This window comes from Macrosteles quadrilineatus, unplaced genomic scaffold (assembly GCF_028750875.1).
Source record: "Macrosteles quadrilineatus isolate MER2022 unplaced genomic scaffold, UCM_ALF_1.0 Scaffold_4__1_contigs__length_99947679, whole genome shotgun sequence".
Taxonomy (NCBI): domain Eukaryota; kingdom Metazoa; phylum Arthropoda; class Insecta; order Hemiptera; family Cicadellidae; genus Macrosteles; species Macrosteles quadrilineatus.
The window spans coordinates 28,279,532-28,304,282 of NW_026542597.1; the positions used below are offsets into that span (position 1 = coordinate 28,279,532).

Sequence of the window (24,751 nt, forward strand, 5' to 3'; positions counted from 1 at the left end):
ACTAACTGCAACTCAAACATTTATCTCCGAGTAAACCAATGTTATAAACACGTCTGGCACGTCTCACAACGGAGCGGATGTTTCTTTACCAAATCTTGTGGAAGAGTTAGAATATCTTCGGTACCCATTTACACCACCAAAACCCAGGATTTTTTCTAACTGCGTTTACATTCAGAATACTAATTATGGTCAAAACAAGAAGTTTTTGAACCTTGAAAAAAAAACTGTAAATTTTTACTTCCCTGGTTAAGGTAACAGAAGTTCTGGTAATAATAAAATGTTAACAATGTAATCAAAAGTGAAAGAACTTTGACTCCTGATCCTGACATACTTTTTTTTTTTTTTTTTTTTGTCCTAAGGACGCTAGGCACTAGCCTGGGATTGTTTTTCACATTACTTCAGGCTAGACCTAGGGGTTGCGGCATTATCACTTAGATAAAATCCATTGGTGACTTGGCGGGGATCGAACCCGGGACCTCAGGGACTGAAGTCCCGCGCTCTAACCACTACGCCAGCTCGCTCCCCAATCCTGACATACTAACATGAATCTATATATTAATTTGAAACTGTTTTTTCTTTGTGACAGCTATTTTGAGAGAACGGCTGGGCGTAGAAACTCGATAGAGGTGTCTAAAGAAAGGTCCTGGTCTGTAGATGAGCCATCAAAAGAGAAACATGGAGAATTCCCTCGGGGCTCTGCCCCAGTGGCCTTTAAATTCCCATCCCATGTTATTCTTATGGAGGAAAACGAGGTTTTTGTCACAGCTAATTTGAGAGAACGGCTGGGCGTAGAAACTTGGTAGGGGTGTCTAAAGAAAGGTATTGGTCTGTAGGTGAGCCCTCAAAAAAGAAACGAGGTGAATTTCCTTGGGGCTTTGCCCCAGAGGCCTTTAAAGTTCACTCTGCAATCTTGTTTACATTTCGACCATATGGATAATTTTACACTAATTTTAATGAACCAGCTGTTAATATTAAAATTGTATTCAAAGGTCTACTGAAACTGTCAAAATTAAATGTGTACATTATTATTTATGATTTTAAATAGATTCTCCACCGCATGGCAAGTTTTTCATAGTTTCAACAAAATGATGAATATATGATACGTTTTAAATGTTTTGTTCAAAAATCTATGCTTTATTGCTCTTAGAAAATTTTAAATTATGAAATAAGTGTGACATATCAATTTCAAAGGAACATATAACTATTTCTTATCGGGTTAGCTTATATATTGTAAGGTTGGCACTTGCTTTTTTTCCTACTTTCAATCACCATTTATTTTTAAATTCAAGAAAGAACACCTGAGATTCATTTATTGGTATAAAAGTTTTTGATAATCGGGTTGAAAATTGTGTCATAGATGAGTACTTTGAGGATGAGAGCTGTGTTCAAGTTTTGGAATAGACTAACTACGGAGTCTATGGTTTTGGTAAAGTAGGTGAACTAATGTCAATTCAGGTATTTAAAAAAAATGTGTACACAGTTTTTACTTTGATGTACACATGTAGCTAGGTCGAACAACACATCTAAACCTCACTACATACAAAACATTCGGAAACACAACAGTGTCATCACATCTCATCGCATTTTCATAATTTGTTACCTACCAAGGCTGGACTAGGTTATGGATTTGGTTCCGCAAATGTTCAAGATTTGTGATAAAATTTCCTACAATTATGGTTCATTCCAATCCACGAAATACATGCACAGCTTTATGTGATCTATATGGCCAAGGCAAAACTACCCCATAAGTTAATAAATTATCAAGTAAGAACAGGATGATTAAATACATGGGTCGATGTGGCAAGAGAAGGAATTAAAATTGCTGACATCGAAGTAAGAATGTTACTGCTTTCTGGAGAATCAAATATTTTTATCAAACAAAAAAAAAACTTATTTAATATTACTTAAAAATCCAGATACAATCTGAATGATTTTCCTAAAGCAGATGGAATTGGTGGTTAGTAATAAATATTGACTCTTTCCGTAACATGATAGACTAATTATATGAACTCATTCTCCCATATAGTGAAAGTGGCTTTGGTATGAAACAAACTCATGAACAAACAATTATAAGACTCCTAAAAACCTTTTGGACAACCTAAAGCCGATAAAAAGGTAGGAAATATTGTGTTAAACGAATTCATCAATCACGTTTTTAGGGAACACAATCGTCATACTTATTATTGCTTATCTTCCCTTCATTTAACTAAGATTTTAATGACTTCACTCTATCCATCGCAGTTAGCTGAATTTACATAAAACCTCAAGATTAACCGTCGATTTCGACGGGTTCCACTAGTATTAAATAAATTCAAACCTTTAGTAAATATTTATTTGTGTTCAGTAAATATCCATATGTAACCGTATTGGTGTATTCAAAATGCTGGTAGGGGGTGGGGAGGAATGTATGAAAGGGGAAGTCAATTTAATTTTCCTACTGTAATATGAACTGAGCGATACCAGACACTTTGATACAAGTTTTTATTTTAAATTTGTTTTTATAGCCATTATTGTGCAATGTGCATTGCATTTTAACCCGAGCAACGCCGGGTTTCGCTGCTAGTTATATTCTAAACTACAACAGGTAGGCCCTATAATAACTACTATAACAATGAAGCGTATACAATACATTTTTATTTGAATAATAAAGAAACACTTGAAGCTCTAACCATTCGTTTGTAAAACGTTGTTGCCTACTATAGCCGAAATCTGAAAAACTGTGGAATATTGTAAAACGATTTTGAACATTTTCACACACAAAGATATTCAGCAAAATGTTGAACAACCACAAACTTTCTTTAATGAAACATTTCAATTTTGTTATTTGGGACACATCACATCTAATAATAAACATCATTATAAACATTAAGAAAAACAAAACAACTACACACTAAAAACTACTATCCATTAAAAACAACCATTTAACATTGATTTTAGAAATAAATTCCAACTGTGTTCAACTTCGTTTTACATTACTGTATTCTCTTTGGTTTAATCTAAGAGACCTATGTAGCAAAACAATACTACTTTATTATTCAACATTTAAGAAGGTTAAAGACAAGTGCAAGTTAGTTGAAATAGAAGTAAAAATATTACCAACATTAGGGAACTCAAACTGAACCATGCATATCAAACATAAAAATACATATGATTTTACAATAAGTCTACTTCTATTATCCAAAGCCAATGATAAAAGAAAAGATAAGTAGCTACCTCTATATAACACCTTTTGTACTTTGATTTAAATTACAAAATTATAAACTTATCAACAAAGTAACTGGTTTGTAAACATTATCTCAATTTTGTAAAAATGAACATAGATTATCTCCTTGTAAAAAAAAAAAACAACATCTATATCTTTGGGCCAACAAATTTGTTAGAGAGAGAGATAGAGATTTACTTGTTTCATCAATGTAAGTTTTGGATCTCTCAACAATCAAAGACAGTTTGATTCTTTCGAACTACCATGTTGTCAAATACGTGGATCAAACGGTAAACCTTCTGACTATAAGATGAGCACTATAAGCAAGGAGCTACCCAGACATTTTGATGTGAAAATACACACAATAATTTAAAGATTCACTTTGAACCAAGAAACAACTGAACTTAAGGAAATAATAGAACACAGCATAAGCATAATGAAAACCACATTAACATATATCGTTGTTTTTCTTACAAAAAGAAAGTCCATCAAATTTACCACTTGTTTCTAGGAACATGAGTCGTAACAAAGATACTTGAGCTCTATTTTGAGTAATGGTTATAACAGCTAACTGGTGTTTACCCTTGTTAGACTCGTTCGTACAAGATTCATGTTTCACCTCGCACTGGGTTTTGAAAGGTTCAAAGTATCCAACAACAATCGGGGAAATAAGTCAAAACTTTACTACTTTATTGTGAAGTGTGGTTCTGTGTTCACAAAGGAAGCAGTGTTCACAATCCAAGTACAGTTGTTGATGGATCTTTTGATGAATTTCAGTTAAATGTTTGTACAATACCAACATGTGTATGTATGGTGGGCCTTTTGAAATTTGATGTTTAAAATAGTGGGTAGCTCAGAATCTAACACAATAACTTACGGAAGGTTGTAAAAATCCAATAATATCAAGATTAGAAAATTATCTAAATGGTCTTTATTATTAGTGACCATATGATACAAAGATTAAAAACGATAATAACAACTGCACTTTTTACTTAGAACTTTTTATAAAACTAGTGTACATGTTGCTCGAAATCGAGCAATTGCAAAGAAATCCAGGAGTTATCTATAAACAAATGACTTGTTTAAAAACTAACAACAGTCATAATTTCCGATTATTTTAAAAGAGTTGACTAAAACTAATGGAAATACTCACAATTTACATAACAGTCCTATTCCAGTTTAAAGGGTTAATTTTTAACTATCAAACTGCCCATGGACGGGAAATGGTAAGCTTACAATTTAAGTCAACGTAAAAAGGCTGTCAGCTTTTATAATGTACCGTACCTAAGTTATTTTGCCAATTTGTAGACAATAAGGTGTAGGCTACTTTAAACTCTACAGAACAGAGTTAGGCAAAAACTGGCAGCTCTGAAATGGTGTTATTTATCATAAGCATACTCATATATGCCAAATCATTAAAATAAAAATTCAATAATTAATAACTTATATCGTTAAACACAAACCAACATCCAAAACTATACCAATTTTTAATACAACATATTAGATAATATGCACATTGACTCTTTACAATTTCTCATGCTTCCATTTCCATGGAGACCGATTTTTAATATTTAATTTCTGACAACAGCTGAAGTTTCAAAACAATGTTTGTTTCCCATGTTAATCTTATGGAGAACTACGAAACTTTAAAGGGCCCCAGGGCCTCACTCTCTAATTATTTCCCTAAAAAGAAAGTTTCCTGCACAACTTCACGTTACGCTCTTTCCAATGACACCAAAAACATGTCAATCGGTTCAGTAGTTTCAGAGGAGTAATTGTCACAAAAATCATGCTTGCGTATTAAATAAGTACGAGAGGTCGTCCAGTGGTCGAAACTCGACCAAAAATATGTAATGTACTCACTTATCTATTTTCACCCCACACTGTAAATTAAAACATGTGATTGGAGTTCCTTCCATTTGTTTTGATTTTCTGTTTATATTTCGTTGTTATTTCGTCACCAGCATAGCAACGCATAAGATCCAAGTTAATTTTTTCACATTTTTAAACTATTTTTTTGTGCTTATCTTTGAGCCTATTTAAATTTATAAAGGGATTCTGCACACCTACAGGGAAATAGCTTTCTAACGGTATGCGTAGATTTTCCCAACGATGCACACGAGCTGAGAAAAAAGGTTTTAAAGAAACATGCTTGCCTATTAATATATAGATAGATAGATAACAATATAGTGAGTGTGTGTCTCTATACATTTCTTACTTTAATCAAGAAATATTTCTCAAATTGTCAAAATATGGTATTCTTAAAAACAGTCTCGTTATTTGTTACAGATCAATTTAAACTTTTAAAGACCAATTTGTTGAGTTGTAAAACCCCTGCGATATGATAAAAGCAATTAGGAAATCACAGCTTCACTGCAGATAGTAGTTTTACATTTGAAGGGTCTACAATCTTGGTGCATAGTTTTCATAGCCACAATATATCTTGCAGAACCAAAGTGCTAGCATAGATTTAAAATGTTCCTCCAATTACTAGTCAAACTTCTAGAATAACTGAAGAAATATAAAAAATGGGTTACATAAACACAATACGGTGAAAAAATCGCTTCATAGGATAGACTCTATATTGTTACACACACACACAATTACAACACAAACACTTAACACAAAAATAAATCAAAGAAATACGACCGAATGGGGCCCGAGGGAATATTGGGTCTAGTGTTTGGTTTTGAACTTTTTGAAACCTAATGATAATTTCATATTTGTGAACCGAAACTAGTTTTTTTATGCCCCATGATCACATCTGGGATGCTAGGCTCTAATCAGAAACTGTTTTCAAATTACTTCGGGCTAGGCCTAGAGAGTCATGGCATTATACTGGCCTATTCTCTATTCAAAGGCCTTTGATTCAATGAACCATGAGATGCTATTGGCTAAAATGAAATATTATGGATTAGACAAAAATATTTTGAAATGGATAAGGTCATACTTAGACTCCAGGCTACAAGTGACGCAGTTAGAGAGTGAAACATCAACCCCGCTTGACAAAACCCAAGGAATTCCCCAAGGCAGCTGTCTTGGGCCTGTTCTGTTCAATTTGTACACGAAAGACCATCCTAGCTGTGTGCAGCGTTGTACAGTTTATTTGTATGCTGATGACTCACAGCTGCACTTGTCCTATGAGCCATCCCTGATGAGAGCTTCACTCGATTTCAATAACTCTGACCTACAAAACATCCTTTTGTGGTCAGAAGAAAATGGGTTGAAACTCAAAACTGACAAGCGTACTGTTATGCATATGGCGCCACGTGACTTTGTGCAGTCCCTCAGCAAGAGAGGAGTGAGTGTTGTGCTTAACGGAGAATCTGTGACTTTGTGTGACAAGTCAAAGACTCTTGGCGTTGTGCTTGATAGCAGCCTCATCTTCTCCGGCCATGTTACATATGCTTCGCAGCGCACATTAGGAAGGCTGAGAGAGCTGTACAGGTTCAGAAGTCTGCTGCCAGAATCTGCGCCTCATGCACTCCTGTCGGTGTTTACATATTGTCTACCTGCTGATGGAAACAGCATCTCTGGAGAAGACATGAACCGAATGCAGAAACTACAAAATTCTGCTTTTCACTTTTTTTTGCCACAAAAAAATTAAACATATCTCTCCATTTAGAGCCGTAGCTAGGATGACAACATTAGACACTGTTTGCAGGATCATGACGTGCTGCATGGTCTACAAAGCTCTTGTCCTACAGGAGCCACAGAGCGAGGCTCTTGAGAGGCTTTCTTTAGAGGCTCTTTTTCCGGGAGGAGGTCTCTCAGCGCAGTACCCGCCATGGAAATCACCAGCTTCACTTTCCAAGAGTGAGGCTTGAGTTTGGTAGGCGAAACTTCTCGTAATTTGGCCCAAAGCTGTTCAACGATATCTCTTCTGGCCTCAAAAATATGCCTTTTTACACTTAGAAATAACAGGGTGGCTAGTGAAATCACATTGAAAAATTCCCTGACTTTTCCCTGACAATTCCAGGATTTTTTTAAACTTTCCCTGATCGACAAATTCAAAATTACAATTTTAATCCTTAGTCCAGGACCTGACTAGGGTTCTGTGTGCATGTCGTGTATAGAGAATTTTGCTTTTGCATTTCAATATAGGTGTCTTAGGAAGTGTTTTCCACTCGGGTGTCAAGTTCGCACCTGGTACGTTTTCGAGCTATGACGTCATCAAAATGGCGGCCATTGATTTTTTTAAATTGTATATTTCGCAAACTATTTGTCGGATCGGAATAAACTTTTTTTTGTTTGAAAGATAATTTTAAATACTACGGTACCTGTTTTACATTTACACATTTGTTGTATGTTTAGTACATTCTTCGTAATTATGCAAAACCTGTATTTTTAAATATTTTTGTGTTATTTTTGTTTGTAACGTTTTATTGATACAATTTATCAAAAACCACCAATGAAAAAAGTTGTAGAACGTTTAAAAATCTTTAAAAAAATACCAAATTCGATATGTTTTACTCAATAGATTACGTCAAGAAACTAGATAAATCTCATAAAAACACCAATTTTGGTGCAAAAACGCCTATTAGTCCGGCATCTAGGGCAGTTCGCAAGTCTTATAAAGACAGTTTTACCATTCAATGTTGATGTATGTGTCTAAATAAGTGTTTTCAACTCGGGTGTCACGTCTGCACCCACGGCAGTTTCCGGTTATGACGTCATTAAAATGGCGGAAAGGGCTATATTAAAAATAACTATATTATACATACCATGTATCGGATCGGAATGAACTTTTTTTGTTTGAAAGATAAGTTTACTTGCTATCTTTCTTACATATACACTTTTGTTGTATGTTTAGTACATTTTTTGTAATTTTGCAAAAACCTATATTTTTAAACATTTTTGTGTTATTTTTGTCAATAACGTTTTATTGATACAATATATCAGAAATAACTTAAAGACAAAGTTGTAGCACGTTAAAAGAGCTTTACAAAAATACCAAATTCGATATGCTTTACTCAAAGGATCACGTCAAGAAACTAGAAAATCGTACAAAACAACCTAATTTGGTGCAAAAACGCATATAAATCCGACATCGATGGCTGTGTACGAGTCATATATAGACAGTTTTACCATTCAATGTTGATGTATGTGTCTAAAGAAGTGTTTTTAACTCGGGTGTCACGTCTGGACCCACTGCAGTTTCCGGTTATGATGTCTTTAAAATTGCTACATGTTACGATTTCACCAACTATTTTACTTAAAATAAGACCATTACCCTCTTTTATGCAAATGAAAACACAACAAATCAATGTAATTAGTCCATAGGAATGTTTCCACTACATAAATACCCCCGGTGCAGCAATCCTGTCGACTAAGCGAATTTCCATTTGCCTGGATTGATTTTCAATTAATCTATTGAATTAACATTGTTTAAGAATACCTAGGTTTGCTGCTTAAGGGAAACTAATAAAGTGGATTTTTTATTAAAATATTAATAGCTTAGTATTGGATAAATAAATCTACCAAGTTTGATCAAAATATATCCATAAACAAGCCAACTACTACAGTTACAATATTGTCCATAAGAACAACATTGGAATTTTAAATGAAAAATGTTTTTATTTTCTCAGTAACCAATAACCGTTCAAAAACACTTTTACCGTTCAAAAAACCTAGGTACTCTTAAACAATGTTAATTTAATAGATTAATTCAAAATCAATCCAGGCAAATGGAAATTCGCTTAGTCGACAGGATTGCTGCACCGGGGGTATTTATATAATGGAAAAATTCCTATGAACTAATTACTAATTAATGGACTAATTAATTGATTTGTTGTGTTTTTATTTGCATAAAAGAGGGTAATGGTCTTATTTTAAGTAAAATAGTTGGTGAAATCGTAACATGTAGCAATTTTAAAGACATCATAACCGGAAACTGCAGTGGGTCCAGACGTGACACCCAAATTAAAAACACATCTTTAGACACATACATCAACATTGAATGGTAAAACTGTCTATATATGACTCGTACACAGCCATCGATGTCAGATTTATATGCGTTTTTGCGCCAAATTAGGTTGTTTTGTACGATTTCCTAGTTTCTTGACGTGATCCTTTGAGTAAAGCATATCGAATTTGGTATTTTTGTAAAGCTCTTTTAACGTGCTACAACTTTGTCTTTAAGTTATTTCTGATATATTGTATCAATAAAACGTTATCGAAAAAATAACACAAAAATGTTTAAAAATATAGGTTTTTGCAAAATTACGAAAAATGTACTAAACATACAACAAAAGTGTAAATGTAAGAAAGATAGCATGTAAACTTATATTTTAAACAAAAAAAAGTTCATTCCGATCCGATACATGGTATGTAAAATATAGTTATTTTTAATATAGCCCTTTCCGCCATTTTAATGACAACATAACCGGAAACTGCAGTGGGTGCAGACGTGACACCCGAGTTGAAAACACTTATTTAGACACATACATCAACATTGAATGGTAAAACTGTCTTTATAAGACTTGCGAACTGCCCTAGATGCCGGACTAATAGGCGTTTTTGCGCCAAAATTGGTGTTTTTATGAGATTTATCTAGTTTCTTGACGTAATCTTTTGAGTAAAACATATCGAATTTGGTATTTTTTTAAAGATTTTTAAACGTTCTACACCTTTTTTCATTGGTGGTTTTTGATAAATTGTATCAATAAAACGTTACAAACAAAAATAACACAAAAATATTTAAAAATACAGGTTTTTGCATAATTACGAAGAATGTACTAAACATACAACAAATATGTAAATGTAAAACAGGTAGTATTTAAAATTATCTTTCAAACAAAAAAAAGTTTATTCCGATCCGACAAATAGTTTGCGAAATATACAATTTAAAAAAATCAATGGCCGCCATTTTGATGACGTCATAGCTCGAAAACGTACCAGGTGCGAACTTGACACCCGAGTGGAAAACACTTCCTAAGACACCTATATTGAAATGCAAAAGCAAAATTCTCTATACACGACATGCACACAGAACCCTAGTCAGGTCCTGGACTACCTGACCAATTCTTCAAAAGGACTAATCTTTATCTGAAGAATATCTTATGTTTAAAAAAAATACATAAAATCTATAGATAAAGGCTAGCTTATATTCAAACTTTGCAACTTGCCTTAATAAAATTAAACTGAGTTTGATAAGATGATATGCAGTTTATAACAAAATTTAATTTGTACAAAAATACAAAATTTATTCGTACAGACATATTTCTTAGTTTTCACCCACACGGCATACGTACTCTCACCAGATCGACCTTTCCTAACAACTATTAAAATTATTTTAAATATTTTACAATTTGCCCTGACTTATGACAAAATTCCCTGACTTTTCCAGATATTTAATATTCCCTGACATTTCCAGGTTTTCCAGGTCACTAGCCACCCTGAATAAGGATTGGACGCTGATGGCTTATTATTGTTATTGTTATTTATACTGTCTTGTTTCTGGTTTGTTATTGTTCTATTTATTTGTTTGTTATTTTAGTTATTGACGAAAGTTGTTCTGAAAAGCAATTGTACTGAGAAACGCTTGATAAATAAAGGGATTTTTATTTATTTATTATCATATAGATACTGTATATTGGTGACTGGCGGGATTTGAAGCCTCAGGGACCTAAGTCCATCGCTATACCACTTGACCAGCTCGCTCCCAACCAAAAATAGTTGCCCATAAAACAGTATTGGATTACAAACAATGCGGATATCTATATCACTTTGTGGTGTCAGCTGTTATTCCTTAAAGAGCATATTTAGGGGGGGGGGCATGTACACTATGTTCCCACAAACTGTGATGTTCCTACCTGTTCTCTGGTGTGGAGGTCTTGAAAGTAGGAGAGATCGAACCCGTTAATGTCAATTTTGCCAGTACCAGGGAAACGTACTGTTGCGTCGGCAAATGCAGTCTTGCGTTTCGATCCTACACACAAAAATGAAAAAGGTAACTCAAGTTATTCCACTTCACTCTTAGTCTTAATTAATTAGACTACGTTCATTTTACCAGATATGACTATAAAAAGGATAAACAAAATATTTAACCAGCATTTTTCACAACATTAGGTAAAATTTACTCAGTTACATTTCCATCTCTTCTTTTCCCTATCAATAAGCTTATAATTGTGTAACTCTTGACAAGAAAAGGCAAGCTGTTAGGGTTTAACAATGATTGTATAAGGTAGTGGAAGTTAGTCTTCATAGAAATTTTTCAAGACACTCACTATATGAGAAAAATTGTCCAAATTGTAAACGATTTATAGACACTGGACACTAAAGCTACTTAATTCCTACCCTCCAGTAATGATTATTGAGGACATTGAGGTCCTTTTTGCAATTACAATGACTATCGGTACCTTGTCAAATATTTATTAAAATTCCCCCCTCTTTTTTCAAGAGGGCTGCTACTCTTTTAAAGGGAATTGCACTTGCAGTGGTTTTGTTAGTTTAGTTTAATTTATGATAATGACAAATAAGGTAAAATTTACAAAGTTAACTTTTTTAAACACAAGAAAAAATAGGGTAAAAATGAAAAGTTCATTATTGAAAACTTAACAAAGCAAAAGTAAACTAAACGGTTAGTTAACAGCAGCAGAAGCATACTGTAAATAATTGATGCTTTCTGTTTGGAAAGATCCCAATAAACTGTTAGTGTGTATGTAAAAACTAGCCATGTTGGGTATTAATTAAAAGAACAAATTTGAAAATAGACTCTTATATTTTGTGTCAGCTTCCGTACTCGTAGCAATCATGTACGCGACAGGCCTGTCTCTTGTTTTACGTGTTTTTGTGTTTTAATCGTGTTCGTGTATGTGTACAGTTTAACGACGCCAATTCAGGTGGATGTATGTGTATCTGATGATGGCATTTTAATGCCGAAACAGCTGTAATCTACAGAAACTACAGAGCTGTGACGAGGTATTTATATTATATTACTTATATTTTGCACACTCAAAATAAAAAAATCACATTTTAAAAAGTGAAACTTACCTTCAAATTTCACAAACTCCCGCCCGTCAGGTTGAAGTTCAGGCTGTAATAAGACAATAATAGTTAGTTATTCTCAGGAAGATGAAAATTGGGAAGGGCACAGGGGAAAAAGGGGCTGATCAACATTTTGCAAATTTTACAGGAGGATGGTTTTTTGGCCAAACAACAGTGATCTGAGATTTTGTCACCAGTAACTGTTGAAATGAGCCCTTTTTCCTGTGGCCAACGTTCTTTTCTAATGCATTTACTCTATGTCTGTTGTAATCGACCTTAGTCACTAACAAGACTACAAGATCGCGCCACTCATCCTACATTCATTTTGGGTTAAAATACGCACATAGAGGCGTCCCCATCTTAAATAATTGATAATTGATAATAATCAACATATTGCCAGTAAGATATTGCTACACTACAGCTGTTGGTGCAAAAAAAAACATAACAATCCAAATTTCGGATAAAATGCAATGAGCCCCTTTTCCCCCTGTGCTCTTCCTATGAGCAACACAACAAGAGTGCTTCGGTTGAATAGGCCTAAGTTCTATACATTGGCATCAACTTTGGTATAATGGAATGCATCATTCTTGGCAAGTGTATTTAAGTAAAGAAAATTAACCAAAACTGCAAGTACAGTTGGAGTTGTGTAGCAGTCAACAGCCTTCCCTCAACCATATGCAACATACTTTGTTTTGGTGAGCTCACTTTCTCGCCCTTTGTCTATAATTTCCTTATTTTCTGGCATTATCTAAGATAATTTTGTTGTCGATATTTTGGTTCAGAGAAGTTCTATGGTACGTTTATTTTCAAACGTCATAAAACTGAATACCTTAATTTCTAGAAAACGTTAGTGTTAAAAGCTCACCTTTGGTATCACCGCGTCCGCACTGATACTAGTGAAGGTTTTTCTGGCATCAAGAAATACTTTCTCTACTCTGTAGGAGTAAGGGTGAGCTAGCAATCGGTCCAAGGTGGAGATTAACTGTCGATGCTGAAACAAAAATGGATTCTACCTGTGATAAAGTAATACAATATTTGACACAAGTGGTCAATATTCTCAGGTTCAAGATAGTGAGGATAAAGTTATGAGCTGGCAAAATGCTTTAGTCTGTAGAAAAATACTGTTGTATTTTTTTTTGTATTGTATCTCGAAACGACCATTTGAATTCCAGTTACTACCTAGTTTTACTCTAACGTAACCTTCTAAGATTTTGTGATTTTTTAAAGTTATAGCACTCATTTTTAGTTTTACTATACAGGGTGTCTCAGACCACCCGGCCGGCTTGTATAGCTCCAATACGAAAGCAAATGGAAACCTAATTGCAACTGGAACCCCCTATTTTGACCCCAAGGAATTTAGCTAAATTATTTTCAACCCTGAAAAAGCACCCCAAAGGGCAGATTTTGGGGGGTGGGGGTGGTTTTTGGGAAATTTTCAAATGTAAAGGGGGGTCGTGTTATACCTCATTTTAAAGGTCCTTTAGTCCTGAGTATTTTAGTGGAAAAAGATTTAAATTATCTTCATCCCTATTTACAGGGTGTTCAAAAACTTACAAAAAATAGACCTTTGAACTACTTTTCACTGTAAAGAGGTGGAATTTTGTGGAGGGTTCAAATTTTGATAACACTTTAATTAATAAATGAGCTTTCAAAAAACTCTGGTTTTAACCCTTTTGCTATCTTTTTACTTATGTTACGCATTTTCAAACTTTTTGAAGTTTCAAAAGCTGTTATCTCAAAAATTTCAAATGGCAACAAGGGTTCCATTACAAACCACATTGTAGCCCTTGAAATTTGCTATAATTTTTGTATTTAATGTTTTTTGGTATCTTCATTGGTTGAAGAGATATAGCGAAATTAGTGTATTTTAATGTTTTATTAAATGGTATTCAAAGTGTTTGCTGTTGTAAATGTTCACGTCTAGGTCTCAATTAAAACTAATTATGTTAAAAAATTAAAATACTACCCAGATTGTTAAACTTGGAGGATTAATAAAGGAAAAAACACAACTGCAAATATTCTTAGTTATTTTACAATTACAAAGTTCTAATAGTGCTTTGAATGAATACTGTCTATAAAACGCTACTGGCAAATAAAAAAAATCATCATGAAATCAATGAGCGTGTGCGTGAAACTGGTCACGTTTGATCAGATAAAAAAAAATTAGGCCTATAAGGAACTTACTGGATCTGTACGAGAGGTGAATGCACCTGCGGTAGTAAAATAGCAATACAGTACCATAATAGTGGAGAAGAAGTACTACGTGCATAACAGAGTTGGGGTTTGCATGGAACAAAATGGAAGGCAATTTAAGCATTTGTAGAAGTCCATCGGTATGTAGGCTATTAATGCTGATTCAAACAAATTATTTATTCAAAGAAATATTAGAGCCATGGAATTGTAAAATAACTAAGAATATTTGCAGTTGTGTTCTTTCCTTTATCAATCTTCCAAGATCAACAATCTGAGTACTATTCTATTTTTTTAGACAAGATTTGTTTTAATTGAGACCTAAAGGTGTACATTTGCAACAGTAAACACTTTGAATACCATTTAATAAAACATTAAAATACACTAATTTCGTTATATCTCTTTAACCAATGAAGATACCAAAAAACATTAAATACAAAAATTATAGCAAATTTCAAGGGCTACAATGTGGTTTGTAATGAAACCCTTGTTGCCATTTGACATTTTTGAGATAACAGCTTTTGAAACTTCAAAAAGTTTGAAAATGCGTAACATAAGTAAAAAGATAGCAAAAGGGTTAAAACCAGAGTTTTTTGAAAGCTCATTTATTAATTAAAGTGTTATCAAAATTTGAACCCTCCACAAAATTCCACCTCTTTACAGTGAAAAGTAGTACAAAGGTCTATTTTTTGTAAGTTTTTGAACACCCTGTAAATAGGGATGAAGATAATTTAAATCTTTTTCCACTAAAATACTCAGGACTAAAGGACCTTTAAAATGAGGTATAACACAACCCCCCTTTACATTTGAAAATTTCCCAAAAACCACCCCCACCCCCCAAAATCTGCCCTTTGGGGTGCTTTTTTGGGGTTGAAAATAATTTAGCTGAATTCCTTGGGGTCAAAATAGGGGGTTCCAGTTGCAATTAGGTTTCCATTTGCTTTCATATTGGAGCTACACAAGCCGGCCGGGTGGTCTGAGACACCCTGTATAAATCCTTTGTGAATGATTTTAATTATTTAGTTTATAATTTTTTGTTTATGTTAGTTTAATACACCCTATTCAAGACATATTGTCTAAACTTTGTGAATAAAGAATATTTGATTGATTGATTGATTGTATAGTTGGGTAGCTAAGTGGTTTGGTTATAGACATTCCATCCCCATGTTAAATTTGTAGCCAGCTTTTTGATCAAAATTGTCGTAGTTGATGTGAGCCACCTACAGATTGCGCTGATCTAATTACTAAGTTCTGCCGAATACACATTCTTTTTAACCAAGTCAAACTTTGGTTAAAACTCCGACCGTTTTAACGTGTAAGCGAAGCAAAGGTATCAACAATGATGTTACATTGTAGACGGCAAGTGAGCGAATAACCTTGTCTTGAAGTAAAATATTCTGATTCGAGTCCGTTTGAGGCTTACGCGCTCGAGCGGCGAGCTTAAGTATTATAAACTATAGACATCAGCTGATCGAAAATTCACTTGTTGAGCCGGTCTAGTTTTTGTCTGTCGTCTGTCAACAAACACCAGTTTGGGGTTGTGTTGTGTCGTCGTCGGCATTAAATATCGTTTAAAATTGGTCGGTTTAACTTTATTTGATAAATTGGCATGCTATTACTGATGAATATGTCCTGTGAGTGTGTGTATGAGTTTCACTGTGATTTAAAATAGGCCTACGTTCTTTGGCCCATAGTCTAAACTATGGCCAGCACATAGGCCTAAGTGTAGGCTATTGTGGATAAAAACTGGTAAGTTTTGTAGTTCATTTAATAGCAGTACGTTTTTACCCGCCTTAAAATTTGGTACCTTCTACTTGGTGGGATTTTCACTGAAATTGCTTTAAAATTTTCAGAAATATTTTATATTTAATTACCAGTAATAATATGAGTGATTAGGTTTGAATATGTAGATGATTTTTACTCCAGTTATCTTGCTAACGGACCCGCATAATACAAATGAATTTGTTTGTTTTTGGCCTCTGGGGATATTAAGTTGGATTAGCGGTACTCTGATGTGGTAAATTTTAGACCCATTATAGACAACTTTAGCCCATATATTTTATTATAGTTACCTCATCACCAGTAATTTTCTCAAGAAATTTCTGTTCAAATTCCTCCTTAGAAAGCCATTGGTAACCATCTTGAGATCTGTAAAAAAATGTCTTTAAACGTCTCATTACTTGTACACGTTTGTCAGAGCAATACATTGATAAAAACTATTATAGAGCACAAATACTATAAATTCAATACCGTATCAAAAAGTAGACCAGTTTTCAATGTAATTAAAATTTAAAATAATTGTTATATTAATAATTATTCATAATGTTTATTATAAACTAAACATTTTATATGTTAATAGGCAAGCATGTTTCTTTAAAACCTTTTTTCTCAGCTCGTGTGCATCGCAGGGGAAATCTACGCATACTGTTAGAAAGATATTTTTCTGTAGGAGTGCAGAATCCCTTTAAAAATTAAAATAGGCTCAAATATAAGCACAAAAAATGGATTTGAAATTTAAAAAAATTAAAATGGGCTTTAAATGGGTTGCCATGCTGGTGACGAAATAACAACGAAATATAAACAGAAAATCAAAACAAATGGAAGAAATTACAATCACATGTTCTATTTACAGCGTGGGGTGAAAATAGAGAAGCCTGTACCTTTAAATTCCATCCCCATTATCACCAGTTTTTAAAAATTAAATTCGTCGTAGTTGATGTGAGCCACCAACAGATTGCGCTGATCTAAATTAGGCTACTAATTTCTGTCGAATACAAGATGTTTTTTACCAAGTCAAACTTATGAAATGACTTAGGATGAGTTATAGCAACTGTTATGACCCATCAACTTTGTCAGCAACAAAAAAAAAAAGGTAGAAAATAGAATTTAAGACACGCATTCACTGAATGGCTCACACAACTACATGTTTTTAAATATAAAAAAGGCAACAGCTGGTCCATATAGATGGGATGTCTACTTCCATGGTGGAAGGAAAAAACATAGGTGTGCTATTCCCACATATTCTGACGTCACTCGGATTGCAAACAAAAGATCACCTGATTGTAACTGTAAAATTAGTATATGTATTTGTTTTGATTTGGTTGTTATTGTTTTGTTTCAAATCATAACAAATACATACTAATTTGACAGTTACAATCAGGTGATCTTTTGTTTGCAATCCGAGTGACGTCAGAATATGTGGGAATAGCACACCTATGTTTTTTCCTTCCACCATGGTCTACTTCAGTATCCAATAGTCAATACGTGTACATTACATGTTTTTGTCGAGTTTTCGAACACTGGATGACCTCTAGTTATTAATAATTATATAAAAAATTGTAAAGATCATATTATTAATTTTTTTAAGCAGTTTAGGCAAGATTTCCCAACAAACATTTAAAACTCTTTGCAATCCAAAGAGACAGATTCTTCAGAGACAGTTTTATAGAATTACAACACCGAAATAGTCACCAATAAAATTTGAAAGAAAAATACTCACAAAGTAAGGGCAGGATCAGGTTTGAGTTGTTTCCTTATCATTGTATCTTCAAACGAGTTCAGTTCTATCATGACATCAACCAGTTTCTAAAACAAACAAATCAGATTTTATGTACAACCTAGAATTTTTACCTGTGATTTGTAAAGGACTATGCGCCTAAAATTATGGATGTAAATCCTTTGAAAATAGATCCTTTTTTCAGCTTCTCATCAAACACAAAAGTACAAACCAACTACGTTTATGAAATATTAAGTAAATCCTCTTATAGGCCGACTGTTTGGTAAAATACTTATGTTATAATGTCTCAACATATGGGATCAGATCCTCAGGTATCAAGTTGGGAAAGAACACAGAACGTGGACAAGGTTAGTGAACAAATTTGGCAATGTCCGAAAACAATAACTAAAACAGTCAAATAAATAAGACAAATAGCCTACTGTAGAGGAAGAAGTTAAAAGAAATCAATAAACACAGTCCAGTCAATGTTCGATCACAACCGTTAAGTCAAGAACCTAAGCTAGGATCAAGACTGTTGTTTAAAGATTAGCATTTCCCTGTGTTGCCTAGCTTGTAACCCTAATTTTATTTCAAATCCCAAAGCGTTTAAACTTGTGTACTATTGAAAGCGATGAAAAATATACATAATAATCCTTCACCAACAAATGGCATTAAAAGGTAAATTTATTTATAACAAGTTACAATGGCGTAATATCATGCAAAATAAACTTACATGAAGGTATTCGTACAAGTTAGGTTTCCCAGTATAGAACAGGTAATGGTGAGGCCGTCCTGTTTCGTCAAACTCCGCTTCTTTCTTAGGAGGATGAACTTCAGCTGGTGGTTTCATCAAAGGTCTAGTTTTCTTTACAAATAACGCAGAGGGGAAAAGATAGGCAATTGCTTCCTGGAAAAAGTAGAAAACATTAATATAATATAGCATTGTTAATTATTCTTTTACATTAGAACCTTTGATTTAAGTTATCTATTGTAAATTGATTTATTTTTTAGCCGTTGAGTTCCAAACACGTTTAGATAAGGTATTATCCAGTAGGACCTTTAATTTATTGCATCTTATGGAAGGATTTCTTCTAGAGAGAGGGGGGGGGGGAGAGAGTTTCCTTGGCTTAAAAATCAATACCTGTAAAGACAAGATCAACAACACCTATTGTTTCAAGAGATCTTACCATGCAAATTCTTAAGTTTGAATTGAGAGTAAATTATGCTACCACAGCAAATTTGGTGGTATTTACTAATGCCATTGAGTATACACGTACTAGAGTAGCCACTCAATGGCGGTTATCGTTACCTGAACAGCACTGTTGCAGGGAAGCGTCATCGGCCCGAACTACTCTACATTGGGCATGTCGGTAAGGCAGTTTGGTTGATTTTCATTATTGCTTTCTTTTTAGGTTGTAGAATGTCATTTTTGTTGATGAAATTCGTTCATTTGTTTTGAGTTTCGTTGTTTTATAATACATTTTTAAAGAAGTTCCAATTTACCACTTTTTAGATGAAAAAGTAAAACATTTAGGCTATAAGATAATGAAATATTGAGGACTATTTGGGAGACCCAAGACCTGTAGTTACCCTATTATATAAGAACCTTTAGCTTATTAACGTTGTCTTTGATTTTTTATAATGTGGCAAATTACATTTGGTGATTGTAAGGTAATTTGTCACTGTCTACTCTTGTGGAATTTTTATAGAGGAATCACAACGCTTTTACATGAAAGCAGTCCATACCTTTCAAAATCTTGTGGATAGGTCAGGATCGAACTTGTCTCTCTCACAAATAAGTTCAAGATTGTAACTAGACCTACTAGGCTAGCAACACACCATATTAACAGAAGTCCTGCGTTCTAACCTTTAGTCAAACTCTACCCCAGTACAGCAAGGCTATACTTACAGATGAACATAAAACAGTTTCTAGGTAGGCTAGGTACTTACGTCAACATCTTTCTGAGTAAATGTCTCGGGATCTTTTCCCATCATGTTGGCCAGGTGTCGCTTTCCTGTCTTAAACTCAACCTCTTCTTGTTCCATGAACTTATCTGAGGAAACAAATTTAATTTCATCATAATAATTAAATAACAAATGAAAATGCTATGGTAGAGTAATATAGGCTATTATATACACATTTTCAAATAAGAAAGACAGCATTAGGCCTATCACTTAGTTGTTAGTTACCAATAAAGATGTAAATGCCTTGAAATTTAGGCCTACTAAGTGTAAAAATGACGCTACATACTGTAGGCTTGTGATCTCTCCAGGTACGCTCGCATCGCTTTACTGGACTTCTCTTCTTTGATGCCATGTTCCACAAGTTGATCATCGTTTTGTTCCCTCAAACACTTTGTAATACTAAGCTTACGAATGGAGGTAACCAGATGTTCTTGCAATACCTGAAAAAATGGAATCAAGTTTATGTATTTTCTGTTTAAAATTAAATTAAAATAAAATGAAATAAGGATAATAAAAATGATTACTAAGTTACTGTATTATTATATAGGTTAGGATAACAGCTCAATGTTAAATCTAAGCTCTAAAACTCCTAGTCATGTCATTATCACATCGGTAAAAATAATAATTTTTTTTTAAATAATTGAAAATTAGTCAAGTCTAAGGTTGAATATGCAAGTCATGACTTCTACCGACGCCGGGCCCCGTGTGTAACGTCTTTAATGTATTGGCCAAGTTCATAAATGTTTTTTCGTACCGTTCGTGTGTTATGTGTTTTTTTTGGTGTGTTAAATTGACGACCTTCACCTGAAGATGTGCTCCACAAGCACGAAACTGCAGTAGTGACAAACTACGCAAGGACCATATTGACAGAGGTAAATTAAACCATTATTATTGTTGCTGTATGGTCCAGAGGCTACCCATCAAATATTCTGTATCAAGTTATAAATCAATCAGCTGTTTGCTGTGATACTGGGTAAATATACATAGGCCTATTAACCTCATAAATTGTGGAATTGATTTTAATTAGGCCTAATATAAATAAATAAGTCATAATGTACTTACTGTCTTCGCAATCCTTATTGTTCATGACACTACTGCCGTTTCAAAAACAAGGATTGCAATGACAGTAGGCCTAAGTACATCGGCATAATATTTATTTATATACATGCAATATGCCACACTGAAAAATCTTAATTAATATTTAACCAAATACACTAGTATCCTCTGGTGAGATGGTCCTAAATTTCATCAATTTTCTTGGCCACAAATTTTTACATTAGCCTACATAAGAAGTCTATTCTGTGTATAATCAGTGGTAAAAGTGTATGGATGTTGGCGTAAACAAAAGTTGACGTTGGTACAGTGAGTTCAAACCTTAGTTGATGCCGGTGAAGGATTTTTTTCAACATGACGGTAGAGTAGCCTACCGTGTTTAAATGTTCTACTCTGTAAATGTAAACTTTTATATGGTAGAACTATTGGTGAAAATGCATGATAAACTAAATGTTATATCATAGACCTGTGAGAGAATTATTGTAAGAAGAGTATGCAAAAGATTGATACAATTGAAACCAATAGTTTTGGTTCAGTACAGTAGACTCCCTCTTATCCGGACACCTTTTAACCGGACATTGGTTTAACCGGACCACACTCGGTAGAAGTGATATCTCTTTATCCGGATAATTTTTATCAGCACATCGGTTTAACCAGACTAGATCGGCAGGAATTGGGTGGTGCTGAAATGACTGTTCTCGTGGGAAAGATTTGCGACCAGTGATTACGTGTCTAAATACAATGCTCTCCTAATTTTAACCCTCCGAGTGTCACGTGTTTTGGCCTTAATGTCAGCCTATTTTTTGCTCATTTGCAAGGTTTTATTAAAACTGATCTGAGAAGCTTAAAAACAATGTTAATTATACTGTTCTATATACCATTTTGTTTGGAAAATCTTGGGCTTCAATATTATATATAAAACATAAGGAAGATTAAAAAAAAAAAAATTTTTTAGGTAAAAAAATGTATAATTTCGAAAATTTTCAAAAAAAATAAGTTTGCGCTCAATGAAATTGTATAAATTATAGGCCTATAAATATTTGAAAATAGCCACTTTGTTCTAAATTTTATGAGGATTACAAATCTATAATAATATAAGGAAGTAGATTTGCAAATAAAAAAGTTATGGGCAAAAAACAGATTTCAGTACATAGCGTTTAGCTAAGAATGCATAGCCCAACCATAGCTAGGAATCTGGCTGATAATTTACATCAATATCACTACCTACTTCTTCAGGATCATCAACCAGCACTTCAAAACCACTTAAATCTTCTTATAATGCACCACGTATATCACTACTTTTGATTTTTAACACTAAAACAATGATAAACGTAATAAAACACATCAGTCATCGGTCCGAGGGTAACCTAGCTGTTTACAAATACACGCACGTCAGCTCAGTCAGCTGTCTGCTACAATATTTTCGGAACTAAAATGAATAGTGCTTAGAGACAGACCTCTGGAGAAAGCTTAGAATATTACGGACAGAACGATACCTAACTCAATCCAGTACAGTCCGATTCAGTTAGTCATAGAGCCTTCGCCGTAAACAGTGTTCGCGAGTCGCTGCAGCGACGCACGACACTATACAAAGTGCGTTACGCGTCGCTGCAGCGACGCATGACACTCGGAGGGTTAAGTCAAATACTGTATAGAGTATGCATTTAAACGGTCCGTTTTAATGAGATTTTGGGGAGGTCGGTTCAACCGGAAAAACCGTTATCCGGACTGGCCTCGGTCCCGAGGAGTCCGGATAAAGCCGCGTTTACACCAAAGTTGACAACCAGGTTTTCGACTAGTTTCGGAAACTTGTTGCTTTTTCTACAAAATGCAGCAACTTTTTCTGTCGTCAACTAGTGGAGCAACAAGTTTTCCACTAAATTTTGGTTTCCCGCGGAGAGTCGGTAAGATCAAAGAAAGTTGACAACAAAAAGTTGAAGACTAGTTGCTACGCGCTTTGCGCAAGCAACTTGTTGAAAACTAGTGGAGAACTATTCCTCTCCCATATTGTACACATATTGTAAATGTGTATTATTGAATTATTTTAATTATTATAATAGGGTAAATATTAGCTATCTTTCGATTTAAATATCTTAATTATGCCTAATAACTCTGGATGTGTACAGAGCTACACACCACGCCCGTGGTCTGATTTGGATTAAAATTTGTATGTAGGTACTTTTCCATAACATCTCCAGGTATTTTTGAATTTTTTTGAAATTTTGATTTTTAATGGTGATTTTTCCAAAATACGGAAAATTTGATCTTGAAATGGCCGACATCCTTGACACACTGTACTTATTATTACGCGCCTATTCTTTGGCAACAAGTTTTCCACTAGTTGCTCTAAATTAGTGAGGAGCAACATTTAGTTGTAAACTTTTAGTTGTCAACTTTTGGTTGTAAACTTTTGGTTGACAACTTTTGGTTGTCAACTTCGGTGTAAACGCGGCTTAAGAGGGAGTCTACTACTAGGCTATGCAGGAGTCAAGTCCTAGGCCTACAGCCTAACAAAGTTTTTTCTGAAAATAGTTAGAATTACGTAGCATACTTACAACATTTTTGGACAGCGCAGAACAAAGTTTGATAGGCTTCGAAAACGTATGACTGAACACTATATTTTTAACTGTAAACATTTTAACTTTAGAGGTTATGTTTTTAAACAAGGTAATAAACTATGTAAAAACAAATAAGTTAGACTGATACCATAACTTTTTCTGTATGTTTAATATTATGAAGTAAATGCAGGAATACAAATTCAATGTTATTAACACGGTGTAACTACACAATGCAAAAATTTACTATTTTCACTTAGGGATCTACATTTCTTGTATAGGTAAAAAAAAAAAACATAACATAACCTCTGATGAACCTCTCCCTCCAGTCAATCAAATCTCTACACAACACGACACAGAAAGAAAAAATTTCTTTGAGAACAGCTGATGTCATAAAGTCAAAGATGCATGTCAAGTAGCTTTACAGACGTGGCCGTGGTTACATGTAATTTTTAGTTAAGTAATAAAGTTCATAGATTAAATGAGAGTATGTTTAATCATTTTTAATCTATGACCAAACATACTCCCTTACCCATATCATGTACAAATAAACATGATCAAAGTCAATGATTTTAATAAAGTTATGATTTGACTGGGACGGGTGGCGTCGTCATGTAATCCAGCTACTAGGAGGGAATTGTGGATATTTATAGGCATGCACTGTGGATGTGATACTCTCTGGTGTGGATTAAACGTCCGTACGAGTGAGTACTACGACTATCCGCAGTACTATCCTGATAATTAGGACATACCAATTCAAAAATGTGGTTCGGATTCCACTATAAAACTGTAGGTCCCTTAGTTGCCATTAGCTGTATGGGCTATTAATCAACAGCTGTGTCTAAGGAGTATGTCGGCCTTAGTCACAAACAAGACTACAAGATCGCGCCACTCATCATACACTCATCTATATTCATACTTGGCTTAAAATACCTACTTTTGTATGGTCTGGTCACCATTTCATCGAAAAGTAAAGAAAAGTAAATGGCGATATCCAATAATTAACTAGGAAATGCTGATCTACTGTCTATGTAAAATTGGATTGTGGTGTGTTCACACAAGTTATGCAAAGTGCAAGGAGCTATCTTATAAAATTGTAAAATAATATTTACTTACATATTACACACTACTTACATTTTACTACATACTTCTATCATATGCTTCTATCTAATATTACATACAAGAGGTTCTACCCGTGAATTCACGGGTGTACAATTCAGAAGAAGCCTCCATCAAATTAATTTAATAAATTTTGCCTTTATATTTCGTTTAAAGTGCCCAAGTTCGAGAAATTCTCATCAA

General features: G+C 34.1%; 1 protein-coding gene across 1 annotated transcript in view; it reads right to left on the reverse strand.

Annotated features, from left to right (window-relative positions):
- Positions 1–23,743, reverse strand: part of LOC128991599 (28S ribosomal protein S9, mitochondrial) — a 65,914-nt gene extending 42,171 nt beyond the window's left edge. Inside the window, exons 1-9 of the mRNA XM_054414619.1 lie at positions 23,450–23,743; positions 20,128–20,281; positions 19,827–19,930; positions 18,610–18,783; positions 17,880–17,965; positions 16,453–16,528; positions 13,056–13,181; positions 12,197–12,239; positions 11,017–11,132 (exon numbers count right to left, since the gene is read on the reverse strand). Of these exons, the coding sequence (XP_054270594.1) occupies positions 11,017–11,132; positions 12,197–12,239; positions 13,056–13,181; positions 16,453–16,528; positions 17,880–17,965; positions 18,610–18,783; positions 19,827–19,930; positions 20,128–20,281; positions 23,450–23,530 (960 nt within the window). The 5' untranslated portion in view covers positions 23,531–23,743. The remainder of the gene's footprint in view (positions 1–11,016; positions 11,133–12,196; positions 12,240–13,055; positions 13,182–16,452; positions 16,529–17,879; positions 17,966–18,609; positions 18,784–19,826; positions 19,931–20,127; positions 20,282–23,449) is intronic.
- Positions 23,744–24,751: the final 1,008 nt, after the last annotated feature.